At 41.4% G+C, this 26,147-nt stretch overlaps 1 protein-coding gene across 7 annotated transcripts in view; it reads right to left on the bottom strand.

The window, feature by feature from the left end:
• Positions 1-26,147, bottom strand: part of phf3 (PHD finger protein 3) — a 148,574-nt gene that overhangs the window by 44,276 nt on the left and 78,151 nt on the right. For all 7 annotated transcript variants that reach the window (XM_059982279.1, XM_059982280.1, XM_059982281.1 and 4 more), the window contains 4 exons: positions 14,337-14,453; positions 12,666-12,794; positions 5,537-5,681; positions 2,451-2,634 (listed from right to left, as the gene is read on the bottom strand). In XM_059982279.1, the coding sequence (XP_059838262.1) occupies positions 2,451-2,634; positions 5,537-5,681; positions 12,666-12,794; positions 14,337-14,453 (575 nt within the window). The remainder of the gene's footprint in view (positions 1-2,450; positions 2,635-5,536; positions 5,682-12,665; positions 12,795-14,336; positions 14,454-26,147) is intronic.

The raw sequence follows: 26,147 nt of genomic DNA, 5'->3' as shown, positions 1-26,147 counted from the left end.
TACCCTAGCCACCCCAGATATTTTCTTTTCTTCCCCCTCACATAGGGAAGAAGCTATAAAAGCCTGGAAGTATGTACCACAAGGTTCAGGTATAACTTCTATCTCACTATTATATGACCATTGAATGGTTCCTTAGTATAAGATGAACTCTTGACCTCAATCTATTTCATTATAACCCTGCACCTTATCGTCTATCTGCAGTGTACTGCACTGTAATGCTTTATTCTGCATTAAGATATGATTTTACTTGTACTGCCTCATGTTGTAATGAACCGATCTGCCTGACAAGCTTTTCACTTTACTTCATGTGACAATAACAAGCCAATTTAACAAATTACCATGCCCTTTCCCGCTCCATGCTAAACTTTTTCGCATCATTTTAAATTATGAAGTTAAAATGAATCAATTTTTCAGCTGAACTTATAAAGCTGCAATAAATAGAACCTCAGCTTTAACATACACCATTGACAGTTAGTATTACATTAATTGGTACTGGTTTATACTTTTGCATAAAAGGCACATCAATGTGCCTTCTGACCTAGAGTGCTACAATTAGAATTCATCAAAAATTCATGAATACCAAGCCAAAATAAATTTTCAAGGCCAAGATATATATATATTTATTAAGGGCGGGTAACAGGGGCACTGAAGCAAGGCAGTTAAATAGATCTAAGGAACTTAGCAGCACTCGCTTTAAAGCAAGAGTTAATAGGCACAAAAGCGGAATAAGCTACTGCTTCTATCTCCTTGCAAGTTGGCAGTCAAACACTAATTACTCACCAAGCAACTGACTGGCTATGAACAAATGAATTAGAATCAGGTTTATTATCACTGCCATATGTTGTGAAATTTTTATTTTGTGGCAGCAGAACAGTGCAAGATAGAAAAAAAATTACTATAATTGAATTGACTTTATTTCTTACATCCTTCACATACGAGTAAAAATCTTTACGTTACATCGTCTAAATGTACAACGTGCAATCATAGTAATTAATGAAATAATTTATGATAAATAGAACAGTCAATGTAACATAGAAATACACTTAAATCAGCGCGAGTTAATCAGTTTGATGGCCTGGTGGAAGAAGCTGTCCTAGAGCCTGTAAATCATGGCTTTTTAATGTTGTGCTACTGCTTCCTGATGGCAGCAGCTGGAATAGACTGTGGCTGGGGTGACCCAGGTACCCAATGATCCTTCAGGCCCCTTTCACACATCTGCCTTTGTAAATATCCTGAATTGTAGGAAGTTCAACAACTGCAGATGCACTGGGCTGTCGGCACCACTCTCTGCAGAATTCTGAGATCAAGGGAGGTACAGTTCCCATTTCAGGCAGTGATGCAGCCAGTCAGGATGCTCTCAATTGTGCCCCTGTAAAAAATTCTTAGGATTTGGGGGCCCATACCAAGCTTCCTCAACCATCTGAGGTGAAAGAGGCGCTACTGTGTCTTTTTCACCGCACAGCTGGTGTGTACAGACCACGTGCAGTGCTTGGTGATGTGGATGCTGAGGAACTTAAAGTTGTTTACCCTCTCAACCCCAGATTCAATGACATCAATAGGGTTTAGCCCATCTCTATTCCTCCTGTAATCACAACCAGCTCCTTTGTTTTTGCGACATTGAGGGAGATGTTGTTCTCCTGTGTCAAAAAGATGACTTTTTCCTTGTAGACCACCTCGTTATTGTTTCATATTAGGCCAATCAATGTAGTGTAGTTGGCAAATTTAATTAGCAGATTAGGGCTGTGGGTAGTGACAAAGTCATGTATATATAGGGAGTAAGGAGGGAACTTAGTACACAGCCCTAAGGGGCTCCTGTGTTGAGGGTCAGAGAGGTGGAGGTGAGGGAGCTCACTGTTACCACCTGCCGGCGATCTGACAGGATGTCCAGGATCCAGCTGCACAAGGCAGGGTCAAGACCAAGGTCTCTGAGCTTCCTGGTGAGCCTGGGTGGAATTTTGGTGTTGAAAGCTGAACTGTAGTCCAAGAACAGCGTTCTCACATAAGCATCTTTCTTCTCCAGATGTGTAAGGACAGTATGTAGAGCAGTAGGTATTGCATCATCTGTCGATCGGTTGCATCAGTAGGCGAATTGTAGGGGGTCCAGTTTGGGTGGTAGCATGCTGAAGATGTAATCTTTGACCAGCCTCTCAAAGCATTTGCTTATTATTGAGTTGAGTGCAATAGGATGCCAGTCTTTCAGGCATGTTACCTTGGTCTTTTTTGGTACAGGGACAATAGTAGATAATTTGAAGCAGGAGGGCATCCTACACTAGGAGAGCTACAATAAAGAATAAAATAAATAAATAGCACGAAAGAAGAATAATGATATAGTGTTCATGAACCATATAGAAATCTGATGGCATCACTTGATAAGTCACATTATTTACCTGCATCACCAGCTGGCAAGTAATCCAGACTGACACAATGGAAATCATAAGTAAGTTGCCTACCTTGTCATAGAGGAGGTGGATAGCTGCACCGACTCTGATGTCTCCTCTGCTATTACATCAAAAGAGGAAAGAGCATCCGCCAAATACGCTGATTCGGCATCAACATCTGATTGACGCCTTGTCACGCTGGTAGCTACCTTCACTTTTGGCACAGGCAGTTCCTCAACAGGTGGAGCCATTCGACCTGAAAATGATATGTTACAACGAAATCCATTCTAATTCTTAATTCTTTTAATTTATGACTAAATCAATAAAAATAATCACATATACTGAACAATTAGTAGGTCAAAAATATTTCATCACAAATGACTATTTAAAGTTTTGTGTCTTGTAAAAATTACATTTGGCCAGTTACTTGCCTAGGTTAGTTAAAATCAGAAAAAAAGAAGGTATTACATTTAAGTAATCTTCATTGTCTTTTAGTCCTGAGGTAACATGGCTTCAGTTCAAATTAAGTTAATATCAAGAAACAGAATTGGTTCCTAGGAAGATCTAATAATGCGATACATGCACCCTCTCACAAATCAATGAACATTGTGAGTGGAAGTTAGGAACAGGAAGAGGTCAGTAACTCTATTGGGTGTTTTTATACACAACCTAATAGTAACAGGGACATTAAGGTGCAGAGAGGAACACAGATTCTGGACAGGTGTAATAGTAACAGGGTTGTCATGGTAGAAGATTTTAATTTCCCAAATATTGATTGGCATCTCCCTAGAACAAGGGTTTAGATGGGATGGAGTTTTTAAGGTGTGTTCAGGAAGGTTTCTTGACACAATATGTAAATAAGCCTACAAGAGGAAAGGCTGTACTTTATCTGGTATTGGGAAATGAACCTGGTCAGGTATCACATCTCTCAGTGGGAGGGCATTTTGAAGATAGTGATCACAATTGTATCTCCTTAACCATAGCATTGGAGAGGGTTAGGAACAGACAAGTTAGGAAAGCGTATAATTGGAGTAAGGGGAAATACCACGCTATCAGGCGGGAACTTGGAAGCATAAATTGGGAATAGCTGTTCTCAGGGAAATGTACAGAAGAAATGTTGGAAATGTTCAGGGGATATTTGTGGGGGGTTCTGTATAGGCACGTTCCAATGAGACAGGGAAAGGATGGTAAGGTACAGAAACCGTGGAGTACAAAGGCGGTTGTAAATCTATTCAAAAAGAAAAGCTTACAAAAGGTTAAAAATAAACAGGTAATGATAGAGATCTAGAAGAGTATAAGGTTAGCAGGAAGCAGCTTAAGAATGAAAGTAGGTGAGCCAGAAAGGCCATGTGCAGACAGGATTAAGGAAAATCCCAAGGCATTCTATAAGTATGTAAAGAGCAAGAGGGCATTGATAGGATGCAAAACTGGGCTGAGAAGTGGCAGATGGAGTTCAACCCAGATAAGTGTGAAGTGGTTCATTTTGGTACATCAAATGTTATGGCAGGATATAGTATTAATGGTAAGAGTCTTGGCAGTGTGGAGGTCCAGAGGAATCTTGGGGTCTGAGCCCACAGGACACTCAAAGCTGCTGCACAAGTTGACTCTGTGGCATATGGTGCACTGGCCTTCATCAATCGTGGGATTGAGTTTCAGAGCCGAGAGCAAATGTTGCAGCTATATAGGACCCTGGTCAAACCCCACTTGGGAGTTCTGTGCTCAGTTCTGGTCACCTCACTACAGGAAGGATGTGGAAACCATAGAAGGAATGCAGAGGAGATTTACAAGGATGTTACCTGGATTGGGGGAGTATGCCTTATGAGAATAGGTTGAGTGAACTCGGTCTTTTCTCCTTGGAGCGACGGAGGATGAGAGGTGACCTGATAGAGGTATATAAGATTATGAGAGGCACTGATCATGTGGATGGTCAGGCTTTTTCTCAGGGCTGAAATGGCTAACGCCAGAGGCACAGTTTTAAGGTGCTTGGAAGCAGGTACAGAGGAGAAGTCAGGGGTAAGATTTTTACTCAGAGTGGTGAGTGCGCGGAATGGGCTGCCGGCAACAGTGGTGGAGGCAGATACGATAGGGTATTTTAATACATGGAGCTAAGAAATATATAGGGCTATGAGTAACCCTACATAATTTCTAAGGTAAGGACATGCTCGGTACAGCTTGGTGGGTCAAAGGGCCTGTACTGTGCTGTAGGTTTTCTACGTTTCTATGTAACATTTCAGACAAAACATACAGTTGATAAGTATTTCAAAGGAGAGTTAATTCTATTTACACTTGATGTAAAATAAACATCAAATCTGTATCTGTCAAACCCCATATAAATTATGTATATTATTATGAAATCATATCTCAATCCTTAAACTCTACATGGTCTCAAGTCTGATTAATCAGACCTCTGAGGCGAATTCCATCCAAACCACCCAATTCCCACCACCCCAAACACATTAAGCCCGAGAGTTTCCAATATTATACCAACTACAGTTCACAGCTTACCTTGGATTAGAGCTACAATATGTCAGACTTGTCAAATTACGCCATCTGACTTAACTGAACTTCAGATGTCTGCAGTCAAATTTACTATGTTCTGAAGTTATACTTCAATACCAGTTTTCAATCATACTGAAACAGGCTCACCAGGAAATGATTTGTTCAGTCAGTGCTTATTTTAACAAATGATACTGCCTGTCATTAAATGAAAACAGAAACTTACATAATTCTCCATATATAGCCACACTTGCATAATGGGATTTCACGCAGATGACAATTTGTCAAGTTCTATTAAGTGTGGTTAGTGTTCCATTTAATTTATTAACTAAGTTTGCTTTAATATTGTGATACGTCTATATCAACTGTGAAAGACCAATGAAGGGATAGGTAATCCAACTGATATATTTGAGTGGAGGACTAACATCAACACAGTTTCGTTGGCCAAATCATTTGCTTTCATGATATAATGTCTTTTTACGACAATGTGAGAACATGGATAGAAGTAGGCCATGAGGTTAAAGAGAGTGAACTTCAATAAAGACACTGCTGTACATCAGGCTTATTGAACTTTCCCTGTCAATGACAAACTAATTTTACTTAGCAGTACATCTAGCCATACAATAAAATAAAAGATAGAATATTTCCCTAATTTCTATTACCTGTACAAATTTTGCAGTTTAAATCAAAAAGATGGTTTTTGTGCTGACAGGTAGTATCTTCTGTGGCATCTGTTGGAGTTTCTTCTTCAACCTCTTCTATTTTTTCTACAATGGGCTTTGGGTCCAGAGCTTTTGGTTCAGCCGCCTAAGTGTTCATATGGCAAAAAAATTCAATTAGTTGACAAGATGCATCTTATTTTAGCCTTTTGGAGCTCTACAGCAGGGCTTCAATATACTTGAATATACTTCAATATACTTCTTGGTATACTTGAGTGCCCTGTTCAGTTAAAATAAGAACCAAAGATGTATGTTTTTTAAATGGCTTGGTTAACGAAAAACAGGACGAAGCTGAATGATGTGCAACTGCCAAGTTTATTTCAGTTACAATATACTCTAGTAATCAAACATTTTGTTTGCCTGTAACAATAAAAATTTAGTTTTGATGTTTGCTTGTCACACTTTTGTTTATATAAAACACACAATAAAGTTCCTATCCACTTTCCAATAAGTAAAATTAAAGCACGAATTATAATAGGGAAAACTAAGAGTAAATGAGGAAGCAGTATATAAAAAAAACGGGTTACCAATCAGCTTTCCTTCTTTTGTCAAAACTGAAAATGTGTGCTTTCTTAGCTACACAAACAAAATGCTGGAGAAACTCAGCAGGCCCAGCAGCATCTATGGAAAAAAGTTAACAGTTGACATTTTAGGCAGAGACCCTTCATCATCAAGGAGTCCTGATGAAGGGTTTCAGCCCAAATCATCAACTGTTTACTCTTTTTCACAGATGCTGCCTAGACTACTGAGTTCCTCCAGCATTTCATGTGTGTTGCTTGGATTTCCAGCATCTGCTGATTTTCTTGCTTGCATAATTTCTTTTTGATTTTAGTTGAAATATATTAATTCATAATGTATTAAAATAAGCTTGACTAAACTGCAATCCAGTTTCATCCCTATAGTGTTTCCTCCCGTGTGTATTTAGTCACAAATTTACCATTGAAAGACAGCCAAATTGTACTTTGGAATGGATTTTAACCAAGAATCTATCTTACTAAGATTGTTCATTTATGGATAATTTGGATGAGTAGCATTTCTACACACAGGAAAATTACACACTTGTAACACACTTGGGTAAGGCGCATACACTTGTAACATGTTTTCAGCAGTTCCTTGGGATCAACAATGACTTTGTAGTCCTTTGGATTCTGTGGTCACTGATGAGATTCTTCCACATGTAACACGCTGTAAGGTTTCACTGCTAATGTAATGGCTTCTCTGTAATGTTCCACCATTGAAGTAATGGTTTCTCTGTAGCAGCAATTTTTAGGTTATGACTAGAGATAACAGGGCATGCTAGCCAATGAGCAGGGTGCTGTTCTTTCTTGTGTGTCTGGGAGCCGGGAATTCCCATTTCTTTTGCAGGGGAGAGATGAGGAGAGAGGACGCGAAATGAGAGAGCTGGTAGACCTCAGGTAGAATGGACTTGGAGCAAGGGTCCGAAAGTCAGTGACGATCAGAGGAGGTCGATGGTGGACGAACAGCCTTATCGGTGAGCTCCAATGTTTGCGCATTAGACTGTTCCATCAGAATGGGCCCTTTCTCTTTTTTTGTGTTCTTTACTATCCAGATAGTCAAATTAAGAATTATGAAGCTTAATTGTTTAAATATATATTGTGTACTGTTTGTTATTTCGTGGTACTGATTTGTAACAGGGACACATCGCGCAACATCCATCCAAACAAGATTTGTTAAGATTGGCCGGGCCAGGGCTATCATCCCCTATATTAGGCGGCTTGCCAAAGTGAGAGTTACAATTGCCCAGCCAGAGAGGTTTAATCAGACTTTGCTAGACATGCGAAGGGAGCATTTTTTTACCACTCAGGTTAATGAGAGGCGAGACTGCGCAGGTGTGTGACGTCAGCCAGTAGAGCATGAAAGGTTTAAAAAGGCAAGGAACCTTCAACGGTTTTTAATTCAAAGCAAGAAGGCTGCGAGTGAACTGCTGATTTTTCAGACTGAAGGCAGTTTTTCACTATTCGGGTTAAAGAGAGGTGAGACTGCGCAGGCGCATGACGTCAGCCAGTAGAGCGTGAAAGGTTTAAAAAGAAGGCAGCCATATCCAGCGGGCAGCGTCGAAGCAGGCAGAGGAGTGAGAGGCAGCAGAGTGGTAGGGCTTTGGCTCAGCGTGCTTAGGTGGTAACGGGACGAGGTGAGGTAGGAAGTATGTGTGTGAGGCCAGTTTTCTGTGCTCAGTGTCAGATATGGGGGGGTCCTGGAGTCTCCCAGCCTCCCGGACGGTTATATCTGCACCAGGTGTGTCAAACTGCAGCACTGAGGGACCGAGTTAGGGAACTGGAGATGCAGCTCAATGACCTTCACCTAGTCAGGGAGAGCGAGGTGATAGAGAGGAGTTATAGGCAGGTGGTCACGCCGGGACCTCGGAAGACTGACAGGTGGGTCACAGTCAGGAGGGGGAAGAGGAAGGAGAAGAGTCGGGTACTAGAGAGTACCCCTTTGGCTGTACCCCTTAACGATAAGTACTCCTGTTTAAGTACTGTTGGGGGGGGGAGGGGGGGAAGCCTACCTGGGGGAAGTGGCAGTGGTCGTGCCTGTGGCACAGGGTCTGGCCATGTGGCTCAGAAGGGTAGGGAAGGGAAGAGAATGGCAGCAGTGATAGGGGACTCTATAGTTAGGGGGTCAGACAGGCAATTCTGTGGAAGCAGGAAAGAAACTTGGATGGTAGTTTGCCTCCCAGATGCCAGGGTCCGGGACGTTTCTGATCGTGTCCAAGATATCCTTGGTGGGAGGGAGAACAGCCAGAGGTCGTGGTACATATTTGTACCAATGACATAGGCAGGAAAAGGGAAGAGGCCCTGAAAAAAAGACTACAGGTAATTAGGAAGAAAGTTGAGAAACAGGACCGCAAAGGTAGTAATCTCGGGATTACTGCCTGTGCCAGACGACAGTGAGAATAGAAATAGGATGAGGTGGAGGATAAATACGTGGCTGAGGGATTGGAGCAGGGGGCAGGGATTCAGATTTCTGGATCATTGAGACCTCTTTTGGGGCAGGTGTGACTTGTACGAAAAAGACGGGCTGCACTTGAATCCCAGCGGGACCAATATCCTGGCTGGGGGTTTGCTAAGGCTACTGGTGAGAGTTTAACCTAGAATTGTTGGTGAGTGGGAACCAAACTGGAGAGACTGGGGAAGAGGAGGTTAGCTCACAAATAGAGAAAGCTTGTAGACAATGCGAGAGGGAGGTGATGCAGGTGATAGAGAAGGGACACACTCAGACTGAAGTCTTAAGATGTGTCTATTTTAATGCAAGGAGTGTTGTGAACAAAGGGGATGAGCTTAGAGCATGGATCATTACTTGGAAATATCATGTGGTGGCCATTACAGAGACTTGGATGGCTCATGGACAGGAGTGGTTACTTCAAGTGCCGGGTTTTAGATGTTTCAGGAAGGACAGGGAGAGAGGCAAAAGACACAGCTGCAGAAAAGGTGGATGCCATGGAGGGATTGTCTACAGAGTCTCTGTGGGTGAAGGTTAGGAACAGGAAGGGGTCAATAATTTTACTGGGTGTTTTTTATAGGCTGCCTAATAGTGAGAGCGATATTGAGGAGCAGATGGGGAAACAGATCCTTGAAAGGTGTAATAATAGCAGAGTTGTCGTGATGGGAGATTTTAATTTCCCAAATATCAATTGCCATCTTCCTAGAGTGAGGGGTTTAGATGGAATGGAGTTTGTTAGGTGTGTTCAGGAAGGTTTCTTGACACAGTATGTAGATAAGCCTACAAGAGGAGAGGCTGTACTTGATCTGGTATTGGGAAATGAACCTGATCAGGTGTCAGATCTCACAGTGGGAGAGCATTTTAGAGATAGTGATCATAATTCTATCTCCTTTATAACAGCATTGAGAGATAAGAACAGACAAGTTAGAAAAGTGTTCAATTGGAGTAAGGGGAATTATGAGGCTATCAGGCAGGAAATTGGAGGTTTAAATTGGAAAGATGTTCTCAGGGAAAAGTACAGAAGAAATGTGGCAAATATTCAGGTGATATTTGTGTAGAGCTCTGTATAGGTATGTTCCAATGAGACAGGGAAGTTATGGTAGGGTGCAGGAACTGTGGTGTACAAAGGCTGTAATAAATCTAGTCAAAAAGAAAAGAAAAGCTTAGAAAAGGTTCAGAGAGCTAGGTAATGTTAGAGATCTAGAAGATTATAAGGCTACTAGGAAGGAGCTTAAGAAGGAAATTAGGAGAGCCAGAAGGGGCCATGAGAAGGCCTTGGCAGCAAAGATTTAGGAAAATCCCAAGGCACTCCACAAGTACGTGAAGAGCAAGAGGATAAGACGTGAAAGAATAGGACCTATCAAATGTGACAGTGAGGAAGTGTGTATGGAACCAGAGGAAATAGCATAGTGAATACTTTACTTCAGTATTCACTATGGAAAATGATCTTAGTGATTATAGTGATGACTTGCAGCAGACTGAAAAGCTTGAGCATGTAGATTTTAAGAAAGAGAATGTGCTGGAGCTTTTGGAAAGCATCAAGTTGGATAGTCGCCGGGACCAGACGAAATGTACCCCAGGCTACTGTGGGAGGCGAGGAAGGAGATTGCTGAGCTTCTAGCAATGATCTATGCATCATCAATGGGGACGGAAGAGGTTCCCAAGGATTGAAGGGTTACGGATGTTGTTCCTTTATTCAAGAAACGGAGTAGAGATAGCTCAGGAAATTATAGACCAGTGCATCTTACCTCAGTGGTTGGTAAGACGATGGAAAAGATCTTGAGAGGCAGGATTTATTAACATTTGGAGAGGTATAATATGATCAGGAGTTGTCAGCATGGCTTTGTAAAGAGCAGGTTGTGCCTTACGAGCCTGACTGGATTTTTCGTGGATGTGACTATACACATTGATGAAGGAAGAGCAGTAGATGTAGTGTATATGGATTTCAGCAAGACATTTGATAAGGTACCCCATGCAAGGCTTATTGAGAAAGTAAGGAGGCATGGGATCCAAGGAGACATTGCGTTGTGGATCCAGAACTGGCTTGCCCACAGAAGGCAAAGTGTGGTTGTAGACAGGTCATATTCTGCAAGGAGGTCGGTCACCATTGGAGTGCCTGAGGGATCTGTACTGGGACCCTTACTCTTCGTGATTTTTATAAATAACCTGAATGAGGAAGTGGAGCTATATAGGACCCTGGTCAGACTTCACTTGGAGTACTGTGCTCAGTTCTGGTCATCTCACTACAGGAAGGATGTGGAAGCCATAGAAAGGCTGCAGAGGAGAGTTACAAGGATGTTGCCTGGATTGGGGAGCATGCCTTATGAGAATAAGTTGAGTGAACTTGACCTTTTCTTCTTGGAACGAAAGAGGATGAGAGGTGACCTGATAGAGGTGTACAAGATGAGAGGCATTGATCGTGTGGATAGTCAGAGGCTGTTTCCTGGGGCTGAAATGGTTGCCACAACAGGACACAGGTTTAAGGTGATAGGGAGTAGGTACAGAGGAGAAGTCAGGGGTAAGTTTTTTACTCAGAGAGTGGTGAGTGCGTGGAATGGGCTGCCGGCAACGGTGGTGGAGGTGGATACGATAAGGTCTTTTAAGAGGGCTTTAGATAGGTACATGGAGCTTAGTAAAATAGAGGGCTATAGGTAAGCCTAGTAATTTCTAAGGTAGGGACATATTCAGCACAACTTTGATGGCCGAAGGGTTTTCTGTGTTTTCTGTTTCTATGCTCAAGATCCTTGAGATCAGCAATAAGAGCAAGTGAAGTCAATATATTGCGCATCTGGTTCACAGTTACAACTGTACACGAAATGAAGCTACTGGGTACTCACCGTATTATTTGATGTCTGGGCACGAGGCGAGGTTGCCTATTGACCTATGTTTTGGGACTGACGAGGGTGACTTACCCCTAAAGACTTAACTGAAGTATGATATGAGAAGAGATTTGAAAAGGGCTTACGAATTAGATGGGGTTGAGGCTGCCAAGGAGAATCAAAGAAATAAGAGGAGGTACAATCAAAAGGTGAGTTTCTCCCAACTCCTTCCGGGAGACAGAGTCCTCCTAGGGAACTTGGGGTTACCTGGAAAGCATAAGTTGGCTGACCACCGGGCAGCTACGCCCTATGTGGTAGAGAGTCAGATGCCAAGCCTACCAGTTTTCCGGGTGAATGGGCCTGTCAAGGTTCTCCGTTGGAACCACCTGCTGCCCCTGGGTCAAGAGGTGCAGGTAGACACAGAACCTGACCGGGAGCCTACACCTAGTAAGAGGACTCTGCAGAAAAGTGGGGTGACTGCAGGGCCCACAGCAGGCAAGGTTAGGCTGGCCCCCACCCGAGAGGGATACTGATTCAGAGGATGAGGACCTGGATGTGTGGTATATGCTGCTTCTCGCTCACTCTCCATTGATGGAGGAAGAGACTCCTGGTCCCTCTCCCGCTGAGTCAGGTGAAGTGGGAGGGGGCTATCTGTGGGCAGCCTGGGTTGCACCGGGACTCTGCAGGGGAGGAAGCGGGGCTTGGCCATGGGACACAGGGGTTTGAGTTGCAGGTGACCACAAGTGTTAAGTCAGGGAAGGTCTCGCCAGGTGGACTGGAAGTATCCCCAGTAGTGTCTGAACCTGAAGAGTTAGGTGAGGGGGTGTAGAGCCAGTGTAGATGTGGCATTTCTTCAAGCAAGATTCTGGCATATGACTGAATCTGTTCCTCTGGCTGTCTGGTAATCTCTCCCTAAAGCAGAGCTTAGAAGAGTATCTGTTTAGGGAAACTAGCGTCAGGCAACTGAGCATAGCTCTCTGAGGTTAACTAGGGCCTCTGTTGCAGGCTTGGAAGTGGCCACTGATGTTGATTGGTACTCCACAGAGGGAAACATTAAACTGCATACATGACATTCACCAACAGAGCTGCAATAGAGATTTATAAAATCCATGTTTTGGTTAATTTTAACTTCATGTAGTGTAGTAAACTATATAATGAATCAGTGGCAGAAAGATCATCAGTATGACTTCACACAAATTAAAAGTAATTATTATCAAATTTAAATATTGACATATCTAATTCAGGAAAAATTTCTTCAAATTCTATTATATCTGATTTTGTTTATTATTTACCTCTGTAACCACCCCTTCAGGTTCTTTCATTGGTGCCTCGCTCTCAATTTCAATTTCCCCCTTGTGCGTTATTTTTGTAATTGGTCGCCTTTCAACCTCTCTTTGTTCCTTTTCTATCATTTCAATCATCTATGGATAAAATAAACACATTTCACATACATTGAAGCAAAAATCTTCATGAAAACATGATCTGATAATCCATACTCCAAAATTATTTTCAATGGGTTATCATCGTGAAAATTCTAATAATTCTCATTAGAATGTACCTGGACAGAAAAAAAATGCTCGCACAATCAATATGTTTTGATAGAGTTCCAGTTCCTTGATCGAAACACTAACAATAACCAGTAAAAATGTGTTTTTTTTTTCATATTATGATCAGGTAACTAGGTTACTAGGTCAATCTGATCCAATGGTTCTCAAACTTCATCTGCTCGTGGTCTACTTGTGACCATAGTCCCCAAGGTTCTTTTGCTAAACTGTACAAAATATTCTAATAAACAGTTAACTTTAAGTCTTCTCACAACATGAAGACATGTACAAGCTTTTGATAGCAGGTGAAGAGCTTAACTAAAACCACATTCAACCAGGTAAGAGGTGGGAAATCAAATTAAAATCAACTTTGCTTTTCCCTTGAGCTTGGAGGCTTATTTTGACTATCATTAGCTATCCTGAAATTTTGCTTGTTGTATTTGAATTTTGCTGGAGCTGTTCCATCACTTTGCAGCTCAACTTCAGTCACATTTGATCAAATTAAACCACCACCCAATCTGGAATATGCATCTCCAGCAGGTCTCTGCAGGGTGTGTATGGAGATTTGTGCATGGTCAAGTAGGAGCAGAGATAATGATTGACATGTTGCACCCCTCCCCCACACATAGGCTAAACTGTTTTGTTCCATCATCTTAACATATTTTCCCATCCCCTTCGTTCAGGGTTATAATTAAATTACACACAGTCAGTTCTTTTTTATTTATGTATCTTAGTAATCTTTCATTAAAACCTGGCCCATTCAGAAACACCTGTGGCTCCCAATTCCTTGTTTATAACTTGTGGGCCCTATGAAATCAGAAATGACGTACATTGAGAACCACTGCTCTAATCTGTCACACACTCTTTCACACTTACTGAAGCACTTAAAAAACATTCTGCATAATCTTCTAATAAAATAAAGCTAACCACTAAATTATCCAATTCTGTGCTCCAACCAAATTAAATATGTATTATATTATTAATCATTCTAGGGATTCAGAGAACTGCAGATCTAAGTATGTTACGTAGAACTACAAATCCAGATTCATTTTAACCTACACTGAGAACTTCGATCAATACGTTATTGCTCACTTGAAGGAAAATGAGAAAAGAAATGTACAATTAAAATTATTTCAGAGATCATTACTATCATGTGATTGGACGTGAAGAGCAGTTATGATCTGCCAGATTTGCTTTTACTAAATAGATACCCTTCACTTGGCAAATGAACATTATGATAATCAACTGTATAAATTGTATAAACTGTATAAATGTACATCCATCTCAGCAATAGAAAGAAAATTATTTCTGGAAAAGGAATAACAAGTTAACATCGCCACTGAAACAGCAGATAGATCATTTGAAGGTGATTAAGGATATAAAAGGATAAAAATAAGTAATATTCAAAACAGGTCTCACATGTCTATTTTCTCGCTGTCTCCATGCAGCCAATTCCTTGGACGCCAGTTCCTCTGGACTCATACGAATTAAATGATCAGGTAAGATGTCACCTTTCAACACTCGCTTGAACAACACCTGAAATGTTTCAGCATAAATTTTGATTTATGTTTCATAAAGCTTGGTTTATTTTTCTGGACAACAAATAATCGTTCAGCAAATCATAAATAACTTAGCGATGAAGTTGAATTTTTAGTTATTTTTGATATTATTTTAAAGCTTCAAGACAGGCAGATGAAGTGATGAGAAACACTTCCCAGTGAACCATGCAAGTTTAATTGGAGTTTAGCAATCTGAGACACAGGGAATGGGAATCAGGGTCCTCTGACTGAGAAGGGAGCATGAGGATCTCGGCCCTTGTGAGTAGGAAGGAAGCATGGAGTTGGGCCCCAGTGGTACCACAGCAAGCGAATCTGGTCCCAGTAAGTGAGAAGGGAGTGTGGGAACTAGGCCCCACTAAGTGGGAAGGAACTAGGCCATTGGTGATTAGGGAAGGAGCTTGGCAACTTTTGCCCTGGTGAATAGGAAGAAAACATGGGAATCAAAGCCTACTGAGTCGCAAGAAAGCATAGGAACCAGGGTCCTGGAAAAGGGAGCAGAGTAACTTGGGACCTTGGTGAGAGGGAAGGAACTGTGGCAACCGTTAACTGATAAAGTAATACTGAACCACTGGAATTTCCACATCACCAGATAAGGTTATCACTTTTACTGAAATGTCATCTTTTTAATGCTATTTGATTAATAAACTATAAATAATAGAAATACTTCAATCTTCAGGGTGTCTTCATTAAAGATTTTTTTCAGTTCATTTTTCAGAAGGACAGTGTCACTGACAAGACTCAAATTTATTGTGTATTCTTGATTACCCTTGAGAGTTGATGACAAGTAACCTTCTTAAACTAGTGCAGTGTTTCTGGTTAAAGTATTCTCACAGAGCTGTTGGATATGGGGGTTAAGACCCACTAACAATCAAAGAAATTAATTTGTCAAATCAAAGCAACAGAACCAGTACCACAATCTGACTTAAAGTATTTAAGTATTGATTAGGCACAATGAATGAAAAAAACAAATACCTTGCAAAGGTATAAAAACCTCTAATTTTAATATTCTTTGGTATTTACTGAAAATTAACTGGTAATGCAAGACAGTTACTTAAGTTAATAAGCAAAAGGCTAAAATAAAGATAGTATGTTGAAAATATAAAAACAACAACTGTAAACAAATGTTTAAATTCACATTTCAGATTAATGACCTTTAGTCAGAATTGGAAATTGTGGTCTTAAGAAGCAAGGCAAGGTGAATGGGGAAAGGAGAGGAGGGAAAAGAGTTCAAAGTTCAAAGTAAATTTATTATCAAAGTGTATATATATGTCACCATATACTATCCTGAGATTCATTTTCTTGAAGGCATTCACAGTAGGTCAAAGAAGCACAATAGAATCAATGAAAAACTCCGCACATTTACTGACTAACAACTAACGTGCAAAAAGACAGTATGTGCAAATACAAAAAGCAATAATAAATACAAAAAATAAATAATACTGTGAACATGAGTGGTAGAGTCCTTGAAAATTAGTCTGTAGGTTGTGCAATCTGTTCAGACTTGAGGTGAGGGAATCAGAATATTGTCCAGTATCAAAAGCCTAGATGAGGTGAATATATAAAATAATTAACTGGAATTACTAAGTACTGGAAATCTGATAAATATGCTGTAAATGTTCATTTTCTGAAATTAGTAAATACAGTGTTGAGTCTGAAAAGCTTTAACACTCCTAATCAGGAAATCAGGTACTTTCCTGACAGATTACATAGAGCTTCATTTAACAAGGTGAGGACAAGAAAGAAAAGGGGACTGAATACAAACTGTTGGAAATGAAAGTAAAGTCAAGGTTCCTCTTAATAATTCAGCAGGGAAATCCACAGGATCAAGTAAAAAAAGCTTATAAAATGGCATCATCAAAACAACATGACAGAGAAGAGGAACCTAGTTAGCATGACACTATTACAGCTTGGTACGTTCCAGGGTTCAGAGTTCAATTCCAGCACCATCAGTGAGGAGATGCATGTTTTTTTTGCTGTGACCATGACGGTTTCCTCCCACTGTCCAAAGTAGTACAGGTTAGTATGTTATTTGGTCATTGTAAATTGTACTGTGATTCATCTAATGTTAAAAATGGGTTGTTGGGTGGTGCTGCTCAATGGACCAGAGGGCCTGATCTGTGCTGTATCTCTAAAAATAAATAAATAAATTTGTCGCTTGCTTCATTTTGCGTCGGACCAAAACTGTCTGAGAGAAGTTGTCAGGCTCCCAGTGCCAACATACCCAAAGAAAGGAGTTGTATCCTTATATAAAGCAGAACAGATGAAGGCTTAGCCATGGTAGCAAGAATTTTAGAATTAGAGCACATTTATTTCATCACTGGGAATAAAATGAACTAAATGCTAGATTTTCAATTCTCCTGAAAGCAAAGTCAGAATGTTTCCAGAGTACAGTTATGTTAGCACTTCCATCTCACAAAAGTATATATTTATGCCAAAGATAACATCTCAGAAAATTGGTTTTAATCCAAATTTCAAACCTATTGATCTCATAGTGTGAAAACTTTCCATCTCAGAAAGCTATCCCACACCACTTTTAATTTAGTACAAAACCGCATCTTGCAAGTAGACCAGTACTAAGCCATTCAGCCCATCAAGTCTGCTTCACAAATTACCAAGTACCAGTACAGTCGGCCCTCCTTATCCACGGGAATTGGTTCCTGGACCCCCCCACGGATACCAAACAATGTGGATGCTCATTCCCTTATTTAACCTGTCCCAGTGCAGTGGTCTTTAGGACTGAGCGGAAGCATATCACCAGATAACAATTACAGCAGGAAAACAGGCCACCTCGGCCCTTCTAGTCCGTGCCAAACGCTTACTCTCACCTAGTCCCACTGACCCGCACTCAGCCCATAACCCTCCATTCCTTTCCTGTCCATATACCTATCCAATTTTACTTTAAATGACAATACCAAACCTGCCTCTACCACTCCTATGGGAAGCTAGTTCCACACAGCTGCCACTCTCTGAGTAAAAAAACTCCCCCTTGTGTTACCCCTAAACTTTTGTCCCCTAACTCTCAACTCATGTCCTCTTGTTTGAATCTCCCCTACTCTCAATGGAAAAAGCCTATCCACGTCAACTTTATCTATCCCCCTCATAAATTTAAATACCTCTATCAAGTCCCCCCTCAACCTTCTACACTCCAAAGAATAAAGACCTAACTTATTCAACTTTTCCCTGTAACTTAGGTGCTGAAACCCAGGTAACATTCTAGTAAATCTTCTCTGTACTCTCTCTATTTTGTTGACATCTTTCCTATAATTTGGTGACCAGAGCTGTACACAATACTCCAAATTCAGCCTTATCAATGCCTTGTACAATTTTAACATTATATCCCAACTCCTATACTCAATGCTCTGACCTATAAAGGCCAGCATACCAAAAGATTTCTTCACCACCCTATCCACATGAGATTCCACCTTCTGGGAACTATGCACCATTATTCCAAGATCACTCTGTTCTACTGCATTCTTCAATGCCCTAGCATTTACCATGTATGTCCTATTTGAATTATTCCTACCAAATTGTAGCACCTCACACTTATCAGCATTAAACTCCATCTGCTATCATTCAGCCCACTCTTCTAACTGGCCTAAATCTCTCTGCAAGCTTTGAAAACCTACTTCATTATCCACAACGCCACCTACCTTAGTATCATCTGCATACTTACTAATCCAATTTACCACCCCATCATCCAGATCATTAATGTATATGACAAACAACATTGAACCCAATACAGATCCCTGAGGCACACCACTAGTCACTGGCCTCCAACCTGACAAACAGTTATCCACCACTACTCTCTGGCATCTCCCATCCAGCCACTGTTGAATCCATTTTACTACTTCAATATTAATACCTAACGATTGAACCTTCCTCACTAACCTTCCATGTGGAACCTTGTCAAAGGTCTTACTGAAGTCCATATAGATAACATCCACTGCTTCACCCTCATCAACTTTCCTCATAAACTCTTCAAAAAATTCAATAAGATTTGTCAAACATGACCTTCCACGCATAAATCCATGTTGACTGTTCCTAATCAGATCCTGTCTATCCAGATAATTATATATACCATCTCTAAGAATACTTTCCATTAATTTACCCACCACTGACGTCATACTGACAGGCCTATAATTGCTAGGTTTACTCTTAGAACCCTTTTTAAACAATGGAACCACATCAGCAATACGTCAATCCTCCGGTACTATCCCCGTTTCTAATGACATTTGAAATATTTCTGTCAGAGCCCCTGCTATTTCTACACAAACTTCCCTCAAGGTCCTAGGGAATATCCAGTCAGGATCTGGAGATTAATTCACTTTTATATTCCTTAAAAGCTCCAGTACTTCTTCCTCTTTAATCATCACAGTTTCCATAACTTCCCTACTTGTTTCCCTTACCTTACACAATTCAATATCCTTCTCCTTAGTGAATACCGAAGAAAAGAAATTGTTCAAAATCTCCCCCATCTCTTTTGGCTCCACACATAGCTGTCCACTCTGATTCTCTAAGGGATCAATTTTATCCCTCACTATCCTTTTACTATTAATGTAAATTTTGAAACCCTTCGGATTTATTTTCACCTTACTTGCCAAAGCAACCTCGTATCTTCTTTTAGCTTTTCTAATTTCTTTCTTAAGATTCTTCTTACATTCTGTATATTCCTCGAGCACCTCATTTACTCCATGCTGCCTATACTTATTGTAGATATCTCTCTTTTTCCTAATCAAGTTTCCAATATCCCTTGAAAACCATGGCTCTGTCAAATGTTTAACCTTTCCTTTCAACATAAAGATTCTGTACCCTCAAAATTTCACCTTTAAATGACCTTCATTTCTCTATTACATCCTTCCCATAAAATAAACTGTCCCAATCCACTCCTTCTAAATCCTTTCGCATCTCCTCAAAGTTAGCCTTTCTCCAATCAAAAATCTCAACCCTGGGTCCAGTCCTATCCTTCTCCATAATTATACTGAAACTAATGGCATTGTCACTGGATCTGAAGTGCTCCCCAACACATACCTCCGTCACCTGACCTATTTCATTCCCTAACAGAAGATCCAACACTGCCCCTTCTCTAGTTGGTACCTCTATGTATTGCTGCAAAAAACTAACCTTTACCCATTTTACAAACTCCAAACCATCCATCCCTTTTACAGTATGGGCCTCCCAGTCTATATGTGGAAAATTAAAATCTCCCACAATCACAACCCTGTACTTACTACAAATATCGCTATCTCTTTGCAAATTTGCTCCTCCAATTCTCGCTCCCCATTAGGTGGTCTATAATACACCCCTATAAGTGTTACTACACCTTTCCCATTCCTCAATTCTACCCAAATAGCCTCCCTAAACGAGCCCTCTAATCTATCCTGCCAGAGCACCGCTGTAATATTTTCTCTGACAAGCAACGCAACACCTCCCCCTCTTGTCCCTCCGATTCTATCAAACCTGAAGCAACAAAATCAAGGAATATTTAGTTGCCAATCACACCCTCCTGCAACCCCGGACTTTATTTAACATGTCTCAGTGTGGTGGACATTAGGACCTGGCAGCGCAGCTCTGAATCTTCAGCATTACTGTTCATGAAAATAATCATGATCACGACTGAAAATAAGGTGTAAGTAATAAAGCGATCGGAAACAGGTGAAACACCATCGGTCATTGGAAAAGCGTTAGGCTACAGTCGGTCAACGACTGGAAAAATTTTAATGGAGCATGTGAAAGGCCCTGCCCCAATGAAAGCTACAATTATTACTAAGCAATGCAGTGGTTTAATTATTGAAATACGTATGTTACTTAAGTGTTTTGTATGCATACAAAGGTAAAATATGTACTATATACTAAGAAAAACATTTGACTAACTGACACTAAATATTACCGGATGTACCTGTTCCGACTTCAAATTCAACTTAAAGACCGACTCAGGAATGGAACTCATTCATAATCTAGGGACTGCCTGTACTTTTAAGTCATTTCTAGATTACTTATAATACCTAATACAATGTAAATACCATGTAAATAGTTATTATACTGTATTGTTTAGGGAATAATGACAAGAAAAAGTAGTCCGTACATGCTCAAACAACGAGTGCTGGAGAGAGAACTTCCGGGTTTTCCCGATCCGCAGTTGGTTGAATCCGCGCATGCGGAATCTGCGGATAAGGAGGGCCGACTGTATATGGACATTAAGAATCAAATCAGGGAACAGTCTTTTGAAAAATACTCAACATGCACATAAAACTTTAATTATGCCCATCTTTCTGAACCATATGGACCTGCAGTAATCTTGCACTGTTGTATGAACAATGCACCAGTGAGATATCTTTATGAAGCCAGTGTCTTCAATTTAACCTTCCATAATCTTTTGTAAAGAGCCTTCAACATGAGGGAGTAGACAAGCTTGGATTCAATTAAGTAAAATATTCCTTTATTTCGGACAAGTGAGCAATTTAGGAAGCAAATTCACATCTAGTATGAGAATGTTAAAAGCCACTCCAAGTACATTAAACTTAGTGTTTGAAAACTTTGTTGCATACTTTCAGAAAATAGTTACTAGTCATTTCAACTGGATATTAAATAACAAAATCTAACAATAACATAAAATAGATTTAACATCTGAATAGAGATTGGGAAGAAAAAAAAGAGTAAAGAAGCACAGAGAGTCTTTGATTAAATCAGTGCCTTTCAGAAAATCACACATAAGTGCTTTATAGCCCATTCAGTACTTCTGAACAGTAGCCACTATAGTAATACAAGAGACACAGCAGCTAACACACAGCACATGTAGCAAGCTTGAACAACATAAATGTGATAACAACAAAATTATTGCCTGTGGCTGAGTGAATAAATGACCAGAACACAATAAATAACCATTCCTAACCCTTCAGCATTAATATTGCCGAGGGACCTTTTAAGTCCAACTGAAAGAAGATAGAGCCTCTGATTATCTTGAGTTCACAAAGTTGGCCTTTTCGAAAGTACAACACTTTCTGTTGGTTGCTGAACCCACAACTTCATGCTCATGTTGATAATGCTGTGGCTCAGTGTCTGCTGCAGTTGGTGAAAAAGTATTCTGCAAATGCTGTCCATTTTCATAGTCAAGACACACATGATCTCTTCTCAAGCACTTCCTTAGGATCCAAGATCACTTGCTTCATCTCCAATTCTGCAGGCTTAAGCTGAGGCACAGTACAGTTGACAGAACAAGCAGGTTGCGGAAATGGGATGCTCTCTCCACTGTTTACACAGTATTTCCATGTACTCTAACACGTGGACTCAAATTCACAAATGCTTCTTCCTCTTTCTGGGCTGTGATAGGCCAAGACGTTCCAAAGCATCTACTTCCACCTTCCTCAGACAAAGCTTGGGATAGAAACATTGACTATCACTCCTTCCACAGTTGCTGCCTGACTTCAGTTCTTCCAGAGTTTTCTAATTTTCCTTAGCACAGAAAGTTAGCTTTTGGAGTTTGGTAACATATGTGAAACTAAGGAGGTGACAGATAAGAGCTACAGGGAGGTGGTCACCCCTGATTTGCAGGAGGCAGGGTCCTAAGTGACTACCACTGTCAAGTGATGGAAAGAAAATGGGCAGCCATTACAGCAGTGGTCGCCAACCCGTTGATCACGATCAACTAGTCGATCTTTAAGACTTTCCCAGTAGATCCCAAAAAAAAATGAAAAATAAATACACAAATACTGTTGAGAGACTTGTTTCCGGGTTGCAGGGTTTAGTTCCATTCTTTCTGCCCAGTGCGCATGCGTGTAATCCCCCCAGACTGCACACTGTACTTCAGTGGTCCCCAACCACCGGGCCATGAGGAAACGATATGAGTCAGCTGCACCTTTCCTCATTCCGTCAGCCCACTGTTAAACTTGAACCCACACGAGGTCATCAGTTGCCTAACCACGGTAACACCCTCACGCCAAGGATCACTGGTTGGGCTCAGGCGGCCAGCGGGAAGTGCCGTCGCTACTGACCTGGAGCGTTGCCTCTAAACCTATTTAACACACCGAATGTTTGTGGGCAATCCGGTGCTAAAATATTCGCAGACGACCTAATTCGGGCTCAGGGTTCCGTAAGTATCGGAGCAGCTACCTTGCTGCGATCTACTGAAACAAACTTTTGTCGGCCGATAGATCCAACAAGGGGGGCGGGCGTGTGCCCTGTTGCGCTCCTCACTCAGTCGCTCGCTCTCTCTGGACTGCGACCGCCGTGGCCCTGGCATGGGGACCTCTGGCCCTGACCTTGCTCTCTCACCCCACCCACGACCAACCGCACCTGGCCAAGGCGTCTGGCGGCGGGTGTGCGGGAGGCTGGAGCTTGGACCCAGAGGCTGTCTAATGAGGCAATGAGACCCTCAAAACTGCTTCAGTACCCTGAGTCCAAGCACCCTGCACTTAAAGACAAACACGTTGAGTTTTTTCAGCAGAAAAAACGTGAGCAGCACAGGACAGAAGCTAAGTGCTGAGAGCCATGAAAACTAAATTGCGGAATAGACTGGACATAAGGAACCCGCTTCGAGTATCGCTGTATTCCCATTGTGTTTAACACCCCCCCCCGTCAGCCAGTCCGCAAGAATATTGTCAATATTAAACCGGTCCGCCATGCAAAAAAGGGGTGGGTACCCCTGGTTATTTCTACTTCTACTTCCAGGTTGCAGGGTTTTACTTCTGGTCTTTTCTGCACCGGTGCGCATGCGTGTAAATAATTGATCTGGGGTCAATCTTGCCTTTTACTAAGGCCGAGGTAGGGGATCTTGGGCTTAAAAAGGTTGGTGACCACTACATTACAGAGTACTCCTGTAGTCATTCCCCTTAATAATAAGCATACCACTTGGATACTGTAGGGAGGTGGGGGGAGGGTGGACCTACCAGGGGAAGCCTCAGAGATCGAGAAGCTGTGTCTCAGAAATGAAGGGGAGAGAAAATGACCGCAGTAGTGATAGGGAATTCCATAGTTAGAGGAGTAGACATGAGATTTAGCAGAAGTGCTAGAGACATTGATGTATGTTGCATCCCAGGTGTCTTGGGTTAGGGACATCTCAATCATGAACACAGCATTCTAAAGAGGGAGGGGGAGCAGCCAGAAGTATTGGCATAAATGACAGAGGTTGGAAAAAGGAGGTCCTGAAGAGATTTAGCAGAAGTGCTAGAGACATTGATGTATGTTGCATCCCAGATGTCTTGGGTTAGGGACATCTCAATCATGAACACAGCATTCTAAAGAGGGAGGGGGAGCAGCCAGAAGTATTGGCATAAATGACAGAGGTTGGAAAAAGGAGGTCCTGAAGAGAGAATTCAGGAAGCTAGGAAGAAAGCTGAAAAGCAGGGTATTCAGGATAGTAACCTGTAGTTTGCAGCCTGTGCCATGTGCCATTGAAGGTAAGAATAGCATGATTTTGAATGTGGTTGAGAAACTGGTGCAAGGGCAAAGTTTCAGATTTTTGGATCATTTGGATCTCTTCTGGGGAAAGTATGGCCTGCACAAAAGGGACAGGTTACACCTGAACCTGAGGGGGCCGAATATCCTTTGCGGAAATTGCGGGCAATTTTCTAGAACTGTTGGGGAGGGTTAGGATTGAGAAGCTTTTAAAAAACAACTAAAAAAGCCACAAGGAGAAAAGTGATGAAATATGAAAGTAAGCTAGCCAATAATATCAAAGAGGATACAAAATGCTTTTTCAGAAATATAAAGAGTGAAAGAGAGGTAAGAGTAGGATTCATACCTCTAGAAAGTAACACTGGAGTGGTAGGATTGGGGGACAAGGAAATGTCAACCAATCTAAATATTTTGCATTAGCCTGCACTGTGGAAGACACTAGCAGTATGCTGGATTTTCAAGAGTGTCGGGACAGAGTGAATGTAGTTGCTATTACTGGGGGGAAAGTGTTTGGGAAGCTGAAAGATCACCTGGACTAGATGGACAACAGCCAAGGAGCTAAAGAAATTGTGGAAGTATTAGTGATCTTTCAAGAATCATTAGATTCTTGCATGGTTCCAGGACTGGAAAAATGCAAATGTCACTCCACTCTTCAAGACCAGAGGCAGAAGAAAGGAAAAAAATATAGATGTTGGAGGGTATTGTTAAGGATGAGGTTTTGGGATACTTGGAGGCGCATGATAAAGTGGGTCAAAGTCATTTTGGTTTCCTTAAGTGGGACCCAGACAGATTTGTTGTAATTCTTTAAGGAAATAACAAGCAGTATAGACAAAGAAGAATCAGTGGATATTGTGTACTTGGATGTTCCGAAGGCCTTTGACAAGATGCCACACATGTGGGTACTTAGCAAGATAAGAAGCGGTGGTACTACAGGAAAGATACCAGCATGCATAGAGCATTAGCTCTTGACAGGAAGCAAAGAGTGGGAATAAAGGGAGCCTTTTCTGATTGGCTGCTGATGACTAGTGGTGCTCCACACAGGTCAGTATTGGGACCGCTTCTTTTTACGTTGTATGCCAATGACTTGGATAACAGAATTGATGGCTTTGTGGCCAAGTTTGTGGACAATAGGAAGATAGGTGGAGAGGTAAAAAGTGGGATCTGGGCAGATTAGGAGAATGGGCAAAGCAGTGGCAGATTGAATATAGTGTGGGGCAATGTATGGTCATACACTTTGATAGAAGGAATAACAGCATAAACTATTTTCTGAATGGGGAGAAAATTCAAAAATTTCAGATGCCAAGGATTCCCTAACAGTTAAGTTGCAGGTTGAGTCAGTGGTGAGGAAGGCAAATGCAATGATAGCATTCATTTCAAGAGGACTATAATACAAAAGCAAGAATGTAATGCTGAGGCTTTATAAGGCACCAGTGAGACCTCACTTGGAGTACTGTGAAAAGCTGTGGGCCCCTTATCTAAGAAATGGTGTGCTGACTTTGGAGGGGGTTCAAAGGAAGTTCATAAAAGTGATTCTGGGATTGAAAGGCTTACCGTATGAGCATTTGATGGCTCTTGGAATGTACTCGCTGAAATTTAGAAGAATGAGGGGAGGGGGATCTCAGTGAAGTCTATTGAATGTTAAAAGGCCTAGATAGAATGGATGTGGACAGAATGTTTCCTATACTGGACCAGAGGGCACAACATCAGAATAGAGGGCGTCCATTTCAAGGAATTTCTTCAGTCAGAGGGTGGTGAATCTGTGGAATTCATTGCCACAGGCGACTGTAGAGGCCAAATCATTGAGTGTATTTAAGGTGGACGTTGAAGGATTCTTGGTAAGTCAGGGCATGAAAGCTTATGAGGAAGTAGCAGGAGATTGGGGCTGAGGAGGAAATGGATCAGCCCGGATCCAATGGTGGAGTAGATTCAATAGCCGAATGGCCCAATTATGCTCCAATGTATTATGGACTTATGTGAATGAATGACCTGTCTGAAGAGCCAGCAGAGCATATTCAGAGCCTTGGTGCTGGGAATGTTAGTCAATGGTATTGGTTTGCTTATCCTGCCAGTGGATACCGAGGACCTTGAAGAAAATAGGTAGTACCTCTCTAATTTTTTGACATGTCTGCTCTATACACTCAGTGGCCACTTTATTAGGTACAGGAGTAGAATCCAGTGTGGTCTTCTGCTACTGTAGCCCATTCACTTCACGGTTCAACGTGTTGAGCATTTCATTTAAGTTAGTCACCCTCCAGTCATCTTGAAATGTGTCTGACCATTC

The sequence above is a fragment of the Hypanus sabinus genome, chromosome 10, assembly GCF_030144855.1.
Source record: "Hypanus sabinus isolate sHypSab1 chromosome 10, sHypSab1.hap1, whole genome shotgun sequence".
Lineage (NCBI taxonomy): Eukaryota > Metazoa > Chordata > Chondrichthyes > Myliobatiformes > Dasyatidae > Hypanus > Hypanus sabinus.
Note: the sequence above shows the minus strand (reverse complement) of the source record. Positions and strands in the feature narration are given on the sequence as shown.